The sequence below is a fragment of the Pelophylax lessonae genome, assembly GCF_965119305.1.
Source record: "Pelophylax lessonae genome assembly, chromosome: 11".
Classification (NCBI taxonomy): domain Eukaryota; kingdom Metazoa; phylum Chordata; class Amphibia; order Anura; family Ranidae; genus Pelophylax; species Pelophylax lessonae.
This window is the reverse complement of record NC_138778.1, coordinates 191,376,685-191,393,874: the sequence shown is the minus strand read 5'-3', so window position 1 is coordinate 191,393,874 and position 17,190 is coordinate 191,376,685. Positions and strand designations below refer to the sequence as shown.

Below are 17,190 nucleotides of genomic sequence, written 5' to 3'. Positions count from 1 at the left end.
CTTTGGACCACTGAGTAACAGTCCAGTGCTGCTTCTCTGTAGCCCAGGTCAGGCGCTTCTGCTGCTGTTTCTGGTTCAAAAGTGGCTTGACCTGGGGAATGCGGCACCTGTAGCCCATTTCCTGCACACGCCTGTACACGGTGGCTCTAGATGTTTCTACTCCAGACTCAGTCCACTGCTTCCGCAGGTCCCCCAAGGTCTGGAATCGGTCCTTCTCCACAATCTTCCTCAGGGTCCGGTCACCTCTTCTCGCATTTTCTGCCACACGTTTTCCTTCCCATAAACTTCCCACTGAGGTGCCTTGATACAGCACTCTGGGAACAGCCTATTCGTTCAGAAATTTCTTTCTGTGTCTTACCCTCTTGCTTGAGGGTGTCAATGATGGCCTTCTGGACAGCAGTCAGGTCGGCAGTCTTACCCATGATTGCGGTTTTGAGTAATGAACCAGGCTGGGAGTTTTTAAAAGCCTCAGGAATCTTTTGCAGGTGTTTAGAGTTAATTAGTTGATTCAGATGATTAGGTTAATAGCTCGTTTAGAGAACCTTTTCATGATATGCTAATTTTTTGAGATAGGAATTTTGTTTTTTCATGAGCTGTATGCCAAAAATCATCAATAATAAAACAATAAAAGGCTTGCACTACTTCAGTTGTGTGTAATGAATCTAAAATATATGAAAGTCTAATGTTTATCAGTAAATTACAGAAAATAATGAACTTTATCACAATATGCTAATTTTTTGAGAGGGACCTGTATATACACACGTAATCTGACTCTTCCGGGTAGGCGGCTCGCTCCTGCTCCGATTGCACACAGCGATGCAGGTACTGCGGACTCAATGTTCGCCGCCACCCACTGATCATTAGGCAGAGATGCAGAACAGCACTCTGCCTATGTAACAAGGCAGATCGCCAGGAGGGAAAGCATGGATCCTGTGTTCCTGAAAAGCAGAGAATAAATTCCATCTCTTCCCCTAGTAAAAGCAGCACACAGTAAGAAAACACCAGCTAGGCATAGTTATCCATTTGATCGCCCCTGACATTAACCCCTTAACAGCCAACGTCATTAGTACAGTGACAGTGCATCATTTTTAGCCCTCAAAAAGTTTCAGAATATCCGCTGCAATGTCACTGTTGCTGATTGCCTCCAATATTAGTAAAAATAAATAAAAAAAAAAAAAACTCTATCCCATAGTTTGTAGACACTATATAATTTGCGCAAACCAATCAATATACATTTATTGGGATTTTTTTTTTTTTTTTTACCAAAAACATTGCAGTCTAAAGCGCAATCCAAGCACAGATCGCTTATCAGAGTGAAGAGTGCAAACGAGGCCCGGTGATCCTGCCACAAAAAAGTCTTCTGTCTGACATTAGTGTAACACCAAACCTACCTAACTGTTCTATCTTATTTTATTCTTAGGGCCATGTCAGGCGTTTATAGGCAATCATCCTTTTATTTTTTGTTCAAAGCGTAAGGGCCCTTTCACACAGGGCGGATCTGTTTAGATGGACTCCACTTGCTCAGCGGGGATCACTTCCTTGATCCCCGCTAAGCAGACGGATGACAGGTCCATCTACGCTCACTGAGTCCCGCTCTCCTCTATGGGGAGATCGGATGAAAATGGACTATTTTCATTCAACCAGCTGGACAGATGGGGATACGTATCACCATACCTCCGTTTTCAGTGGATCTTGTTGGATCGGATGCCAGGCGGGTGTCAGCGGACACATGTGGCGGGTCCGCCTGTCCATTTTACAGGCGGACCAAATTGGTCCAATTGTGTGAAAGGGGCCTAAGGCTGAGTTCACACTGGCATTAAAAACAAGCGTTTGAGAGGCGTTAAAAATGCCCCTCAATCACCTATGCACAAGCTACAATAGACAGCACATAGTGCTGTTCACACTATCAAAACATGGAGTATTAAAAATTGAAGCGTCCGTTTAAAATTGAAGCCTCATGTCGAGTCGGGAGGCGTTTGAATCCTTTCAACACCTCCCATTGAAGTCTATGGTAACGCTTCACAATTGCTTTGGCAGGCAGTTGCAGGTCTTTAAAATTAGCTTATTAACGGTAATGGAACGGTGTTTGTGGGGAAGTTTTAACACACTTTAGGGCCCCTGTCACACATGCGGACCGTTCAGATCCGCCTGTGTTTTTTTTGGCGGATCTGAATGGACGCCCCATGCATCCCTATGGGGCATCGGATGTGAGCAGAGACATGTCTGCTGATATCCGATCCGTCAAATCCGGACGGATGGAAACCCTATTTTCCATCTGTCCAGCGGATAGGATGAGAACGGACAGACGGTCCATTTCCATCCGATTCCCCCATAGAGAACAGCAGGGATCTGACAGCTCTGTCTCCGCACACAGCGCAGAGACACAGCTGCCATCCGCCTGCTCAGTGGGGGATCAGAGGATCGATCCCCCGCTGAGAAAAACTGAGTCCGCCGACAGACTCCACTGTGTGAAAGGGGCCTAACACTCGCCAAACTCTTCAGAGCTGCCCATAGGGTGTTTGGTGAGCATTTTTAACTCCTCATTAACGCTTGTAAAATGCCTAATGTCCATACTATAGCTCCTTAAAGCGAGTAGAATGCCCATACTAACGCTATAGGAGCGTTTGTTAAACGTTAGAAATGTAGTCAAGTGTGAACAAGCCCTAACATTCCCCTTTGGGTGATCTCTGTACATTGCAAGGATTTTAACAAACTTTGTTTCAGATTCCTACCTTTAGTTATTCTGAAGAAATCAGTTTGTTCTTCTGTGCAACTCTAATGGGAGTAGTTTCATAATCAATCAGCTGCTGCACCTGCAGAGCTCTGAGGAAACGTGCAGGGTCTGAATCCTTTTAGACGGCATTTCCTATTGGAAGAATCTCACCAAAAATGACATTTTTGTTGCAGGGGATGCCTGAAATCTGACTTGTATCTTAGTGCAGACTTCTGGGAAAATATATATATATATATATATATATATATATATATATATATATATATATATATATATATATATATATATTTTTTTTTTTTTCCATGAAAGTAGAGAGTTACCCTTTAAGTGATTTTTTTGATAAAGAAAATCATAGTTATTTTTAATTGAATTGCTATCTCAGGAATTTTGCAGCAATTTGCATTTGATCATTGTTTCATGCCAGCGAACAGTCGCTCTGAATTCACCTCTATGGCATCATATTGACGTAGGCTGAACATAGGCTTAACACAGGGGCACACAGAACACAGCTGTGCCATGTTCACCCCATACATGTGCGGTGGTGTGCAGTATGTATGCATTGTTTACACAGCACAACTCGCCCGCAATGCATGCCACCACAATGTGCTGCGGGGCACAGAGTGGAATGAAGGGTCATTTTGCGACACTTTTTTCAACTCTATGTAAGCAGTGAGCTGCGATGTAACAATGCACAGCACTGCCCCATCACAACATACAAGTGTTTTAGCGTGCAAGCCCCTAAGGATTTTGACATCACTACATTACAGGATGTTTTTTTCACTTCAGAGCGCATGCGCCAGTGATGTCACTGGCTGCATGTAAGGTAAATATATCTCCTAAACGGTACATGTTTAGGAGATATTTACAGTACCTATAGGTAAGCCTCATCATAGGCTTATCTATAGGTAAAAGTGTCAGAGGAGGGTTTACTTCCTCTTTAAGAATTTGTCATAGCACATAGAATAAAGTGGCCAATCAGAAAACACATTGCCGAAACAGACTACAATTAGCACTTGAAACATACAATCTGGTTGTTAGGGGTAACTGATTTGGTTGCGAATGGAAAATCTTGGTTGCTAGGGCTGCTAAGAGCAATATCTTGGGTGCTAGGGGTTACTGTTACTGCTTTGTTTACTAAGGGGCATATCTTGTTGCTAGGGGTTACTGTTACTGCTTTGTTTACTAAGGGAAATATCATGGTTGCTAGGCACTTCAGTTTTGGTTTTAATAAGGTAATATCTTGGTAGCTAGGTGTTACTGTATAGGTTGCTAAGTGAATTTTATAGATTGCTAGGGGTTACTGCTTTGGATACTAATTGTAATATATTGTTGCTAGGGGTTACTGTTACTGCTTTGTTTACTAAGGGGCATATCTTGTTGCTAGGGGTTACTGTCACTGCTTTGTTTACTAAGTGAAATATCTTGTTGCTAGGGGTTACTGTTACTGCTTTGTTTACTAAGGGACATATCTTGTTGCTAGGGGTTACTGTCACTGCTTTGTTTACTAAGTGAAATATCTTGTTGCTAGGGGTTACTGTTACAGCTTTGTTTACTAAGTGAAATATCTTGTTGCTAGGGGTTACTGTTACTGCTTTGTTTACTAAGGGAAATATCTTGTTGCTAGGGGTTACTGTTACTGCTTTGTTTACTAAGGGAAATATCTTGTTGCTAGGGGTTACTGTTACTGCTTTGTTTACTAAGGGAAATATCATGGTTGCTAGGGGTTACTGTTACTGCTTTGTTTACTAAGAGAAATATATTGTTGCTAGGGGTTACTGTTACTGCTTTGTTTACCAAGGGAAATATCTTGTTACTAGGGGTTACTGTTACAGCTTTGTTTACTAAGGGGTATATCTTGTTGCTATGGGTTACTGTTACAGCTTTGTTTACTAAGAGAAATATATTGTTGCTAGGGGTTACTGTTACAGCTTTGTTTACTAAGGGGCATATCTTGTTGCTAGGGGTTACTGTTACTGCTTTGTTTACTAAGGGAAATATCATGGTTGCTAGGCACTTCAGTTTTGGTTTTAATAAGGTAATATCTTGGTAGCTAGGTGTTACTGTTTAGGTTGCTAAGTGAATTTTATAGATTGCTAGGGGTTACTGCTTTGGATACGAATTGTAATATATTGTTGCTAGGGGTTACTGTTACTGCTTTGTTTACTAAGGGAAATAGCTTTGCTGGGGGTTACCGCTTTGGTTATTTAGGGTAATGGATTCGTTTCCAGGGGTTACTGCTTGGGTTGCTAAGGATAATACCTTCATTTTTAAGGGGTTTATGTTTGGGCTGCTAAGGGCAATATCTTGGTTTCTAAGGGGTTAGTGCTTGGGTTGCTAAGGGTAATATTGTAGTTTCTAAGGGGTTAGTGCTTGGGTTGCTATGGGTGAGATCTTGGCTTCTAGGGGTTACTGCTTGGGTTGCTAAGGGTGATATCTTGGTTTCTAGGGGTTACTGCTTGGGTTGCTAACGGTGATATCTTGGTTTCTAGGGGTTACTGCTTGGGTTGCTATGGGTGATATCTTGGTTTCTAGGGGTTACTGCTTGGGTTGCTATGGGTGATATCTTGGTTTCTAGGGGTTACTGCTTGGGTTGCTATGGGTGATATATTGGTTTCTAGAAGTTACTGCTTGGGTTACTAAGGGTCATATCTTGGCTTCTAGAGTTGCTAAGGGTGATACCTTGGCTTCTAGAGTTGCTAAGGGTGATACCTTGGCTTCGAGGGTTGCTAAGGGTGATATCTTGGCTTCTAGGGTTGCTAAGGGTGATATCTTGGCTTCTAGAGTTGCTATGGGTGATATCTTGGCTTCTAGGGTTGCTAAGGGTGATATCTTGGCTTCTAGAGTTGCTATGGGTGATATCTTGGTTTCTAGGGGTTACTGGTTGGGTTTTAAGGGTGCTATCTTGGTAGTGAAGTTACTGCTTTAGCTACTAAGAAAAACATACTGGTTGCTACTGTATGAGTTACTGCTTTGGTTGCCACAGGTAATATCTTGGTTGCTAGGGTTACTGCTTGCGTTACTAAGGGTAATATATTGGTTGCTGGGGTTTCCTGATCTGTACACCATTGTATTCACTGTTTCAGATTTCCATTAGTTAGAACATAATTCAAGCTAAAGAATGATGAAGTGACCCCACTAATACAGCACTTCAGATTGCCCAGTTCAGTGGGTACATCACCGACATATTCAGAAATGCAGCACAAAGAGCGACAACAATGTGCAACCCATCCAATCAGATTCCAGATAGGTGATAAAAGCATTGCCAATGGTCGGACTGCTATGGGTCGCTGCACTTTGATCCCCCATTTTCATTGATATGCTGGTATCATCGCAATGACAATCAATCTGATCTATAAAGTGTAAGCGATAAGTCACCACCCCGGGGACACTTCTAGTACGCTGCTCTAGTTATATTCAGACCCTTCCGGCCAGGACAATGGTGTCCTTTCCTCCATCACTGGATGCCTGTGCTATGTACAGTGATGGAGCGTTCTAAATATTTAATGATCATCATTTTCAGGCTGCTTAGTCCTGATGGGATATCAGCGGAAGCAGGCCGAGGAGGTTGGCTCACACCCCCCTTTCCCTAGATACTGGTGGTCAAAGCATGTTTAAAGCCGAACTACAAACAGCTGAATACACCAATGAAATGCATTTGCGGAAGACATTTTACTTGCCAAAAGTGGTTCATGTCTGTCCATCCAGTCCTGCAATTTACACAACTCTGCCACACAGTACAGCAAAACATCTGATTTTTTTCACTGCTGCGGTTAAGTTGATGGGTTTAAGGCCGATTAAATCAGTTTAAGATGCTTCTGAGATCATTTAGAATTCACTGACAGGCCTCCTGATTTTGACACTTCCCACAGCAAAAGTATACCGACACAGGTCCTTACCCCAGCCTGTGACTGGATGTTGAAAGAAGAAGCAGCAGACTAATGAGTTCATCTGTCACTCTGCTCTCTCCTCCTATCAGCATGCTCCTTGTTAGCACAAACTGTTGAACAACTGATTGGCTCATGTTGCTGCTTCTCCCTCTCTGAATCAGAGCTCTGCTGCACTAAGAATACAAAAGGCTAAATACCAAGTTAAATGTAGTTACTAATGGGCCATACACACTATAAGATTTTCTGAAGACTTTTTCCTTCAGACTTACCAAAACCAAATAATATGAGGTCAAGCCTAAACACTTTCAATTTGTATGCAATCTGGCAGGCCCTTGCACTACATAGAAAAGGTAAATCTGAAGACAAAAGTCTTCAGAAAACCTTATAGTGTGTATGGCACTTAAAGCTGGATACACACTATACAACTTTTGTTGTTAGATTTCCTTTAGATTTACCTTCAACTATGTACTGCAAGGGCCAGATTGCATACAAATTGAAAGTGTTTAGATTTGACCTCATATTATATGGTTTTGGTAAATCTAAGGCCCCTTTCACACTTGTGCAACTTGTCATGCAATTTGGGACTGCAAAATCGCATGACAAGTCGTTCTCCATTATTTCCAATGAGTACCATTCATATCTGTGCGACATAGTCGCACCGACTTCAAAGTAGTCCCTGCACTACTTTGGCACGATTTCAAAGTGTTTTAAGGCCAAAGACATTCAAGCCCAGTCAAACTCGCCTCAAAATCGCATCAAAATTGCGCAACTTTGAAGTCGCACAAGTGTGAAAGGGGCCTAAAGGAAAAAATCTAAAAAGACAATTGTATAGTGTGTATGGCCCATTACACCGCTTGTATTTGGAAAACCAAACACGTTGATAAAATAATGAATACAGATCTGTACTGATTTATCCATCTGGAGTTCAGCTGTAATGCTCCATTTACATCTCGCCGGTGCGACGTCGTGTATGCGGTTTCATGCAAACCCCATGCGTCATTTCAAAGTTCAAACAAGGCACTGTACTGCGGTATGGTACTCCACTCATTAGTACGATGCATGGGGGTGCCATTAGGAATTAAAGCGGAGTTGCGGGCACAAAATCTTTTTTTTTTTTTTTTTTTTTTTAATACCCCCCAAACAGTAACCCTCCGACCTTTATATATCCGCTAATCCTGTTTCATATAGTTAAATACGAGTTAGGCAAGCATAAAATCTTACTTTATATAATTTCTGCAGAGCGCCGCCATCGTTGTCCTGGTGAGCCGAGTCTGTAGTGGGGAAATGTCTGCCTAGCTTCCTGCTTCTAGTGGGAGGAAGGCGGTGAATCCAGTGCAAAATCTCGCGCATGCCCAGTACTATGTGATCGGCATAGTACTGGGTTTCCATAGGGACGGCGGCGTGGAGGAAGTTGCCGTCCCTATAAAGCCATTCTCTTCTTTTAAATATGGCGCCGTCCGCACTGTGCTCCGACTAACATCGCGTCATTTCCTGTTTGGAAATAACGCGATGAGAGGAGCGGCCGGCCTTCTACGTCACTGCGCATTGCATCCTGGGAGCGACGAGTAAGAGCTCCCAGGATGCATTGAGGGACAGGAAGTGACGGCGCGGGCCAAGGAAGGAGGAAGTGGATGTAAAGGTGAGTATATTACCTTCTGAAATAAGGTACTGTATTTTCTGGCGTATAAGACTACTTTTGAACCTCAAAAAAATTCCCCAAAAATGGGGGGTCGTCTTATACGCCGAGTATAATATCTCCAAGGTAACCTAAGTATAAGTATTACCGGTAGATGAAAATTAGGGGGGTCATCTTATATGCCCAGTCATCTTATACGCAGGAAAATACGGTAAGTAAAAAAAAAAGGCCGGGAATATCCAATTCTTGTACAGGGAACGATAAGGAAGCGGATGCCATTAAATATAAAGACGTGATTTTGTGCCCGGAACTCCGCTTTAAGGACACTGTTGCACATCTGCAAAAGAGGCCAAATTTTTGCAGGACAAAAATACAATCTTAGAAAATTATACTGTTAAATAACACCCCACTTCAATATGTGGTATTGGGGGGCCACTGGTCTATCACACCAGTTGTTCAAAAATTGGCCAGTGAGTTTTTGTGCACAGTGGGAAGGTGCGCAATTTTGCGGCTGTTCCTGCAACGCATTGATTTGAACAAAGCCTAAAGGAAAGTTTTTTTTGTTTTTTTTTTTTTAATATGTAGAATGGCACTGCTGCCCTCTCTTTCTGAAGACATTAAATGACTTAAATGTTGAAAAAAAACAGGCTTCAATGCGTTCCACGCCTGACGCAGAAGCGCAACAATCAGGAATTTCTACTTTAGCAACTTGACTAGCTGCATGTTAATTCCAGGCCTAGGATTAGGGGCTGGTTCAGCTCCCATCTTATCTTGACAGGTTCCCTTTAATTACAGTAATACTTTTTATGCTTCCTCTTAGCTCTATTTTCTGGGGTCACATGGGGTTAACTCCTCCACATCAGTTAGGAAAAATCAGATTATGCCAGTAATTATTCATGAGAGGCACGGGGTTTATCTCCGAAACCCAATCCTGCGATTTAATCGCCATTTCAGGTTTACTTTACGGAAATATTTCCTGGCTCCCTACATCTTGAGCTCCTACCACCATTTGTATTCAGGGAATACCATTTCCCAATTGTATTCTCTCTCATTATATTCCAAACCCCGAGACATTCCTGTACGGGAGCTTTTCAATTTGCCTCCCCGCACGCAGCAATCGCAGCCCTATCTGAACAATCATGATTTTCAATCACCCCAAAGACACAACGCCACCTAATCCCAGAGCGCACGAGAGGCCAAAGAATTCAACTAAATATAGTGCCTGGATGTTCCGATATTAGCGCTATGAATCACAGCTTTTATTAGCCCTTTCAAAGCCTTTGGGCTTTTTGATCCCAAAATACCCTCATTTCAGGGGGGCAGGGTGATGAAAGGGTTACAGGGGGAAGCTGAACGGGCCTGGCTTGCTGCATGGCTCCTGGTACCGATACGGTGACCGGCCAGTCAGCCAGGGAAGCAGGAAAGGGCCCGGCTTGCTGCATGGCTCCTGGTACTGATACAGTGTCCAGCCAGGGAGCAGGAAAGGGCCCGGCTTGGTGCATGGCTCCTGGTACTGATACAGTGTCCAGCCAGGGAGCAGGAAAGGGCCCGGCTTGGTGCATGGCTCCTGGTAACGATACAGTGTCCAGCCAGGGAAGTAGGAAAGGGCCCGGCTTGGTGCATGGCTCCTGGTACTGATACAGTGTCCAGCCAGGGAGCAGGAAAGGGCCCGGCTTGCTGCATGGCTCCTGGTACTGATACAGTGTCCAGCCAGGGAGCAGGAAAGGGCCCGGCTTGGTGCATGGCTCCTGGTAACGATACAGTGTCCAGCCAGGGAAGCAGGAAAGGGCCCGGCTTGCTGCATGGCTCCTGGTACTGATACAGTGTCCAGCCAGGGAGCAGGAAAGGGCCCGGCTTGCTGCATGGCTCCTGGTACTGATACAGTGTCCAGCCAGGGAGCAGGAAAGGGCCCGGCTTGGTGCATGGCTCCTGGTACTGATACAGTGACCAGCCAGGGAGCAGGAAAGGGCCCGGCTTGGTGCATGGCTCCTGGTACTGATACAGTGTCCAGCCAGGGAAGCAGGAAAGGGCCCGGCTTGCTGCATGGCTCCTGGTACTGATACAGTGTCCAGCCAGGGAGCAGGAAAGGGCCCGGCTTGGTGCATGGCTCCTGGTACTGATACAGTGTCCAGCCAGGGAAGCAGGAAAGGGCCCGGCTTGGTGCATGGCTCCTGGTAACGATACAGTGTCCAGCCAGGGAGCAGGAAAGGGCCCGGCTTGGTGCATGGCTCCTGGTACTGATACAGTGTCCAGCCAGGGAAGCAGGAAAGGGCCTGGCTTGGTGCATGGCTCCTGGTACTGATACAGTGTCCAGCCAGGGAAGCAGGAAAGGGCCTGGCTTGGTGCATGGCTCCTGGTACTGATACAGTGTCCAGCCAGGGAAGCAGGAAAGGGCCCGGCTTGGTGCATGGCTCCTGGTACTGATACAGTGTCCAGCCAGGGAGCAGGAAAGGGCCCGGCTTGGTGCATGGCTCCTGGTACTGATACGGTGTCCAGCCAGGGAAGCAGGAAAGGGCCCGGCTTGGTGCCTGGCTCCTGGTACTGATACAGTGTCCAGCCAGGGAAGCAGGAAAGGGCCTGGCTTGGTGCATGGCTCCTGGTACGGATACAGTGACCAGCCAGGGAAGCAGGAAAGGGCCCGGCTTGCTGCAAGGCTCCTGGTACAGATACAGTGACCATCCAGGGAAGCAGGAAAGGGCCCGGCTTGATGCATGGCTCCTGATACTGGTAAAGTGGCCAACCAGTCAGCCAGGGAAGTAGGAAAGGGCCCGGCTTGGTGCATGGCTCCTGGTACTGATACAGTGTCCAGCCAGGGAAGCAGGAAAGGGCCTGGCTTGCTGTATGGCTCCTGGTACAGTGACCAGCCAGTCAGCAAGGGAAGCAGGAATGGGCCCAGGTTGCTGCATGGCTCCTGGTACCAGTATGGTGGCCAGCCAGTTAGCCAAGGAAGCTGGAGGGGGCCTGACCTGGTGCATAGGTACTGGCATGGTGGCCAGCCAGTAGGCCAGGGAAGTTGGAAGGGGCCCAGCTTGGTCTATGGCTACTGGGTCCTGCCAGCCTCATGTCTTTCAGTTCTGGGTGAATCAGCTTTGGTTTAGGGTTATATCAGGTTCCCAATAGAGAATCCAATACCATAGCTAAGTACTCTTCTATAAAATGACAGCATGAGATGTATACAAAGAGGGGAAACATACTGTATATGAGATCTCATCCAATAGATGATGTGAAAGAGAAGCAGTGTAACATATACTTAGAACAAACACTGTTTAATATAATGTACAATAGGGTGTCATAAGAGGATGTAGGATTATATATATATATATATATATATATATATATATATATATATATATATATATATATATAGTATGGTGTCATTCACATTGTATATGGGGTGTGAGAGCAGCAGAGTCACCTATAGAAAGCAAACATGGGGTTCACTATAATGTCCAATGTCATCCATGGCCTATGAGATGTGTGGGAGCAGCAGAGTAACATATAGATACACAGTGTATGTTATGGTCACATTATATATGGTATCAAATCGCAATTATTTTTGCTTAGAATAAAGATCACGCTTCTCAGTGTAACATCTTTTACATTATACAAAAAAAATGGGATACTTTCCTGTTTAGTTTTTTTTTTTTTTTTTTTTTTTTTAATTCTTTCAAGTGTATTTTTTCCCCAAAAAACTGCAATTGAAAGACTTCTGCGCAAATACAGTGCAACAAAAGATTGCAACGATCAACATTTTATTCTCTAGGGTCTCTGCTATAGAAAAAAAAAAAATCTATATATAATGTTTGGGGGTTCTAAGAAAATTTCTAGCAAAAAATACTGATTTTAACTTGTGAGAAACAAGTGTCAGAAAAAGGCTTAGGTCCGGTTCACACTGATGCGATGCGGGAAGGCTGCGAACTCGCAGCCTGTTCCCGCATCGCACACGCACCTCCGGCAGTTCACACTGCCATATGCGATACGCTGGGGGTGTCAATGTAATCTTAACGACACCCCCAGTTTGATCGCATATCGCAGTGCGATCGTGCAGTTTGCACAGGATCGGATTGCACAAGTGTGAACCGCTGTGCGATCCGATCCTGATGCGGCTGCAAAAATGCCTCCTGTGCGTGTTTGCTGCGGGAGCGATGCGAATTTAGCCATACAGTTTGTATGGCTAAACTCGCACCGCACAGCTGATCGCATGTAATGTCGGAGCAGTGCGCTCCGACATTACATGCGAACCCCGCACACGCACAAGTGTGAACCGGGGCTATGTCTTTAAGGCTCGGTTCACATATATGCGATGCGGGAAGGCTGCGAATTCGCAGCCTTTTCCCGCATCGCACACGCACCCCCGGCAGTTCACACTGCCATATGCGATACGCTGGGGGTGTCAATGTAATCTTAACGACACCCCCAGTTTGATCGCATATCGCAGTGCGATCGTGCAGTTCGCACAGGATCGGATCGCACAAGTGTGAACCGCTGTGCGATCCGATCCTGATGCGGCTAGAAAAAAGGGTCCTGTGCGTGTTTGGAGCGGCTGCGGTGCGAATTTAGCCATACAAACTGTATGGCTAAACTCGCACCGCACAGCCGATCGCATGTAATGTCGGAGCAGTGCGCTCCGATATTACATGCGAACCCGGCACACGCACAAGTGTGAACCGGGGCTAAGAGGTTAAACTGCCCTCACTTACAGACGGAAGTTCATTCCTTTGATCTAGAAAGAACAAAATGATACATTGTAAAACATTGTGTTTATAGTTATTGCTCAGCCTTACCAATGTTGATAAACATTTGACTGGCTTTTTTTTTGACAGCTGTGCAGAGATCAGCTCTGTAAGAATGGAGGACATACTGAGCGGAGGGGGGAGTGAATCGAGGTTGCGATTTTTTAATCGTGCAATATATATATATATATAACAATGTTGTAAATATATGATGTACTCTTGAGATATATAGGTCATGTAAATACTCCTATAGTATACTGTATATACGGTGTCATGTGAGTACAATGTTGTGCACACACCTCTGATCTGTGTACAATGTGTGATGGGGACACACACACCTCTGATCTGTGTACAATGTGTGATGGGGACACACACACCTCTGATCTGTGTACAATGTGTGATGGGGACACCTCTGATCTGTGTACAATGTGTGATGGGGACACACACACCTCTGATCTGTGTACAATGTGTGATGGGGGACACACACCTCTGATCTGTGTACAATGTGTGATGGGGGACACACACCTCTGATCTGTGTACAATGTGTGATGGGGACACACACACCTCTGATCTGTGTACAATGTGTGATGGGGACACACACACCTCTGATCTGTGTACAATGTGTGATGGGGACACACACACCTCTGATCTGTGTACAATGTGTGATGGGGACACACACACCTCTGATCTGTGTACAATGTGTGATGGGGACACACACACCTCTGATCTGTGTACAATGTGTGATGGGGACACACACACCTCTGATCTGTGTACAATGTGTGATGGGGACACCTCTGATCTGTGTACAATGTGTGATGGAGGACACACACACCTCTGATCTGTGTACAATGTGTGATGGGGACACACACACCTCTGATCTGTGTACAATGTGTGATGGGGACACACACACCTCTGATCTGTGTACAATGTGTGATGGGGACACACACACCTCTGATCTGTGTACAATGTGTGATGGGGGACACACACACCTCTGATCTGTGTACAATGTGTGATGGTGGACACACACACCTCTGATCTGTGTACAATGTGTGATGGGGACACCTCTGATCTGTGTACAATGTGTGATGGGGGACACACACACCTCTGATCTGTGTACAATGTGTGATGGGGACACACACCTCTGATCTGTGTACAATGTGTGATGGGGACACACACACCTCTGATCTGTGTACAATGTGTGATGGGGACACACACACCTCTGATCTGTGTACAATGTGTGATGGGGACACCTCTGATCTGTGTACAATGTGTGATGGGGGACACACACACCTCTGATCTGTGTACAATGTGTGATGGGGACACCTCTGATCTGTGTACAATGTGTGATGGGGGACACACACACCTCTGATCTGTGTACAATGTGTGATGGGGGACACACACACACCTCTGATCTGTGTACAATGTGTGATGGGGACACCTCTGATCTGTGTACAATGTGTGATGGGGACACCTCTGATCTGTGTACAATGTGTGATGGGGACACACACACCTCTGATCTGTGTACAATGTGTGATGGGGACACACACCTCTGATCTGTGTACAATGTGTGATGGGGACACACACACCTCTGATCTGTGTACAATGTGTGATGGGGACACACACACACCTCTGATCTGTGTACAATGTGTGATGGGGGACACCTCTGATCTGTGTACAATGTGTGATGGGGACACCTCTGATCTGTGTACAATGTGTGATGGGGGACACACACACACCTCTGATCTGTGTACAATGTGTGATGGGGACACACACACACCTCTGATCTGTGTACAATGTGTGATGGGGACACCTCTGATCTGTGTACAATGTGTGATGGGGACACACACACCTCTGATCTGTGTACAATGTGTGATGGGGACACACACACCTCTGATCTGTGTACAATGTGTGATGGGGACACACACACCTCTGATCTGTGTACAATGTGTGATGGGGACACACACACCTCTGATCTGTGTACAATGTGTGATGGGGACACACACACACACCTCTGATCTGTGTACAATGTGTGATGGGGACACACACACCTCTGATCTGTGTACAATGTGTGATGGGGGACACCTCTGATCTGTGTACAATGTGTGATGGGGACACCTCTGATCTGTGTACAATGTGTGATGGGGGACACACACACACCTCTGATCTGTGTACAATGTGTGATGGGGACACACACACCTCTGATCTGTGTACAATGTGTGATGGGGACACACACACCTCTGATCTGTGTACAATGTGTGATGGGGACACACACACCTCTGATCTGTGTACAATGTGTGATGGGGACACACACACCTCTGATCTGTGTACAATGTGTGATGGGGACACACACACCTCTGATCTGTGTACAATGTGTGATGGGGACACACACACCTCTGATCTGTGTACAATGTGTGATGGGGGACACACACACCTCTGATCTGTGTACAATGTGTGATGGGGACACCTCTGATCTGTGTACAATGTGTGATGGGGACACACACACACCTCTGATCTGTGTACAATGTGTGATGGGGGACACCTCTGATCTGTGTACAATGTGTGATGGGGGACACCTCTGATCTGTGTACAATGTGTGATGGGGACACACACACCTCTGATCTGTGTACAATGTGTGATGGGGACACCTCTGATCTGTGTACAATGTGTGATGGGGACACACACACCTCTGATCTGTGTACAATGTGTGATGGGGACACACACACCTCTGATCTGTGTACAATGTGTGATGGGGACACACACACACCTCTGATCTGTGTACAATGTGTGATGGGGACACACACACACCTCTGATCTGTGTACAATGTGTGATGGGGACACCTCTGATCTGTGTACAATGTGTGATGGGGACACACACCTCTGATCTGTGTACAATGTGTGATGGGGACACACACACCTCTGATCTGTGTACAATGTGTGATGGGGACACACACACCTCTGATCTGTGTACAATGTGTGATGGGGACACACACACCTCTGATCTGTGTACAATGTGTGATGGGGGACACACACCTCTGATCTGTGTACAATGTGTGATGGGGACACCTCTGATCTGTGTACAATGTGTGATGGGGACACACACACACACACCTCTGATCTGTGTACAATGTGTGATGGGGACACACACACCTCTGATCTGTGTACAATGTGTGATGGGGGACACACACCTCTGATCTGTGTACAATGTGTGATGGGGACACACACACACACCTCTGATCTGTGTACAATGTGTGATGGGGACACACACACACACCTCTGATCTGTGTACAATGTGTGATGGGGACACACACACACACCTCTGATCTGTGTACAATGTGTGATGGGGACACACACACCTCTGATCTGTGTACAATGTGTGATGGGGACACACACACCTCTGATCTGTGTACAATGTGTGATGTGGACACCTCTGATCTGTGTACAATGTGTGATGGGGACACACACACCTCTGATCTGTGTACAATGTGTGATGGGGACACACACACCTCTGATCTGTGTACAATGTGTGATGGGGACACACACACCTCTGATCTGTGTACAATGTGTGATGGGGACACACACACCTATAATGTAGAAGGTTGTATGGCCCTCCCCTAGTGGTATAGTGTGATGTAATGGTGTCATGCTGTGTGCACAGTGCTCTGATCACACATAGCCCCCTCTGGACAGTAGGCTCCGATCACATCCGGCACACACAGTCCGATCTCAGGATATTATGAAATGCTCCCCCCTGCCCCCACCCCCCGGGGGTCCCTACCTTTGAATTTGAGCTCATGCTGGGGTTCCAGGACGAGGACCTGCTCGGATTTGGCCATGTCTCCTCCGGTGCGGGCAGTGCATGCAGTGCTGGGGGTGCTCGGGGCCTGGGCACTCAGCTGGTGATGCAGCAAAGCGGCGGAGGGCGGAGGCTGCTGACGTCACGTACTGCAAGGCCCGGAGGAGGCTGCACCCGGGCGCGCATGCGCAGTGTGCTGGGAGGAGGAGGAGGGGGAGGGTTACTGCAGGGGACAGGCAGGGCGAGCTCTATGCATGGCTGATAGGGGCTGGACGTGGCCTGGGAAGTGTCCCTGGCTGACATGGCTCCCTGTATACCTGTGCAGGCCTCTGTGATAGGCACACCAGGGTCTGAGGGCTGCTTCCTCCATTATTGTGTCCTGCCTGGGCCCTGACATCACCTCAGTA

The 17,190-nt window shown here is 46.2% G+C and overlaps 1 protein-coding gene across 1 annotated transcript in view; it reads right to left on the bottom strand.

Moving 5' to 3' along the window:
- The window catches only part of VAPB (VAMP associated protein B and C), a 62,535-nt gene extending 45,596 nt beyond the window's left edge, over positions 1-16,939 (bottom strand). The window contains exon 1 of the mRNA XM_082272152.1: positions 16,766-16,939. Coding sequence (XP_082128278.1) covers positions 16,766-16,823 — 58 coding nt within the window. The 5' untranslated portion in view covers positions 16,824-16,939. The remainder of the gene's footprint in view (positions 1-16,765) is intronic.
- Between the last annotated feature and the right edge of the window lie 251 nt (positions 16,940-17,190).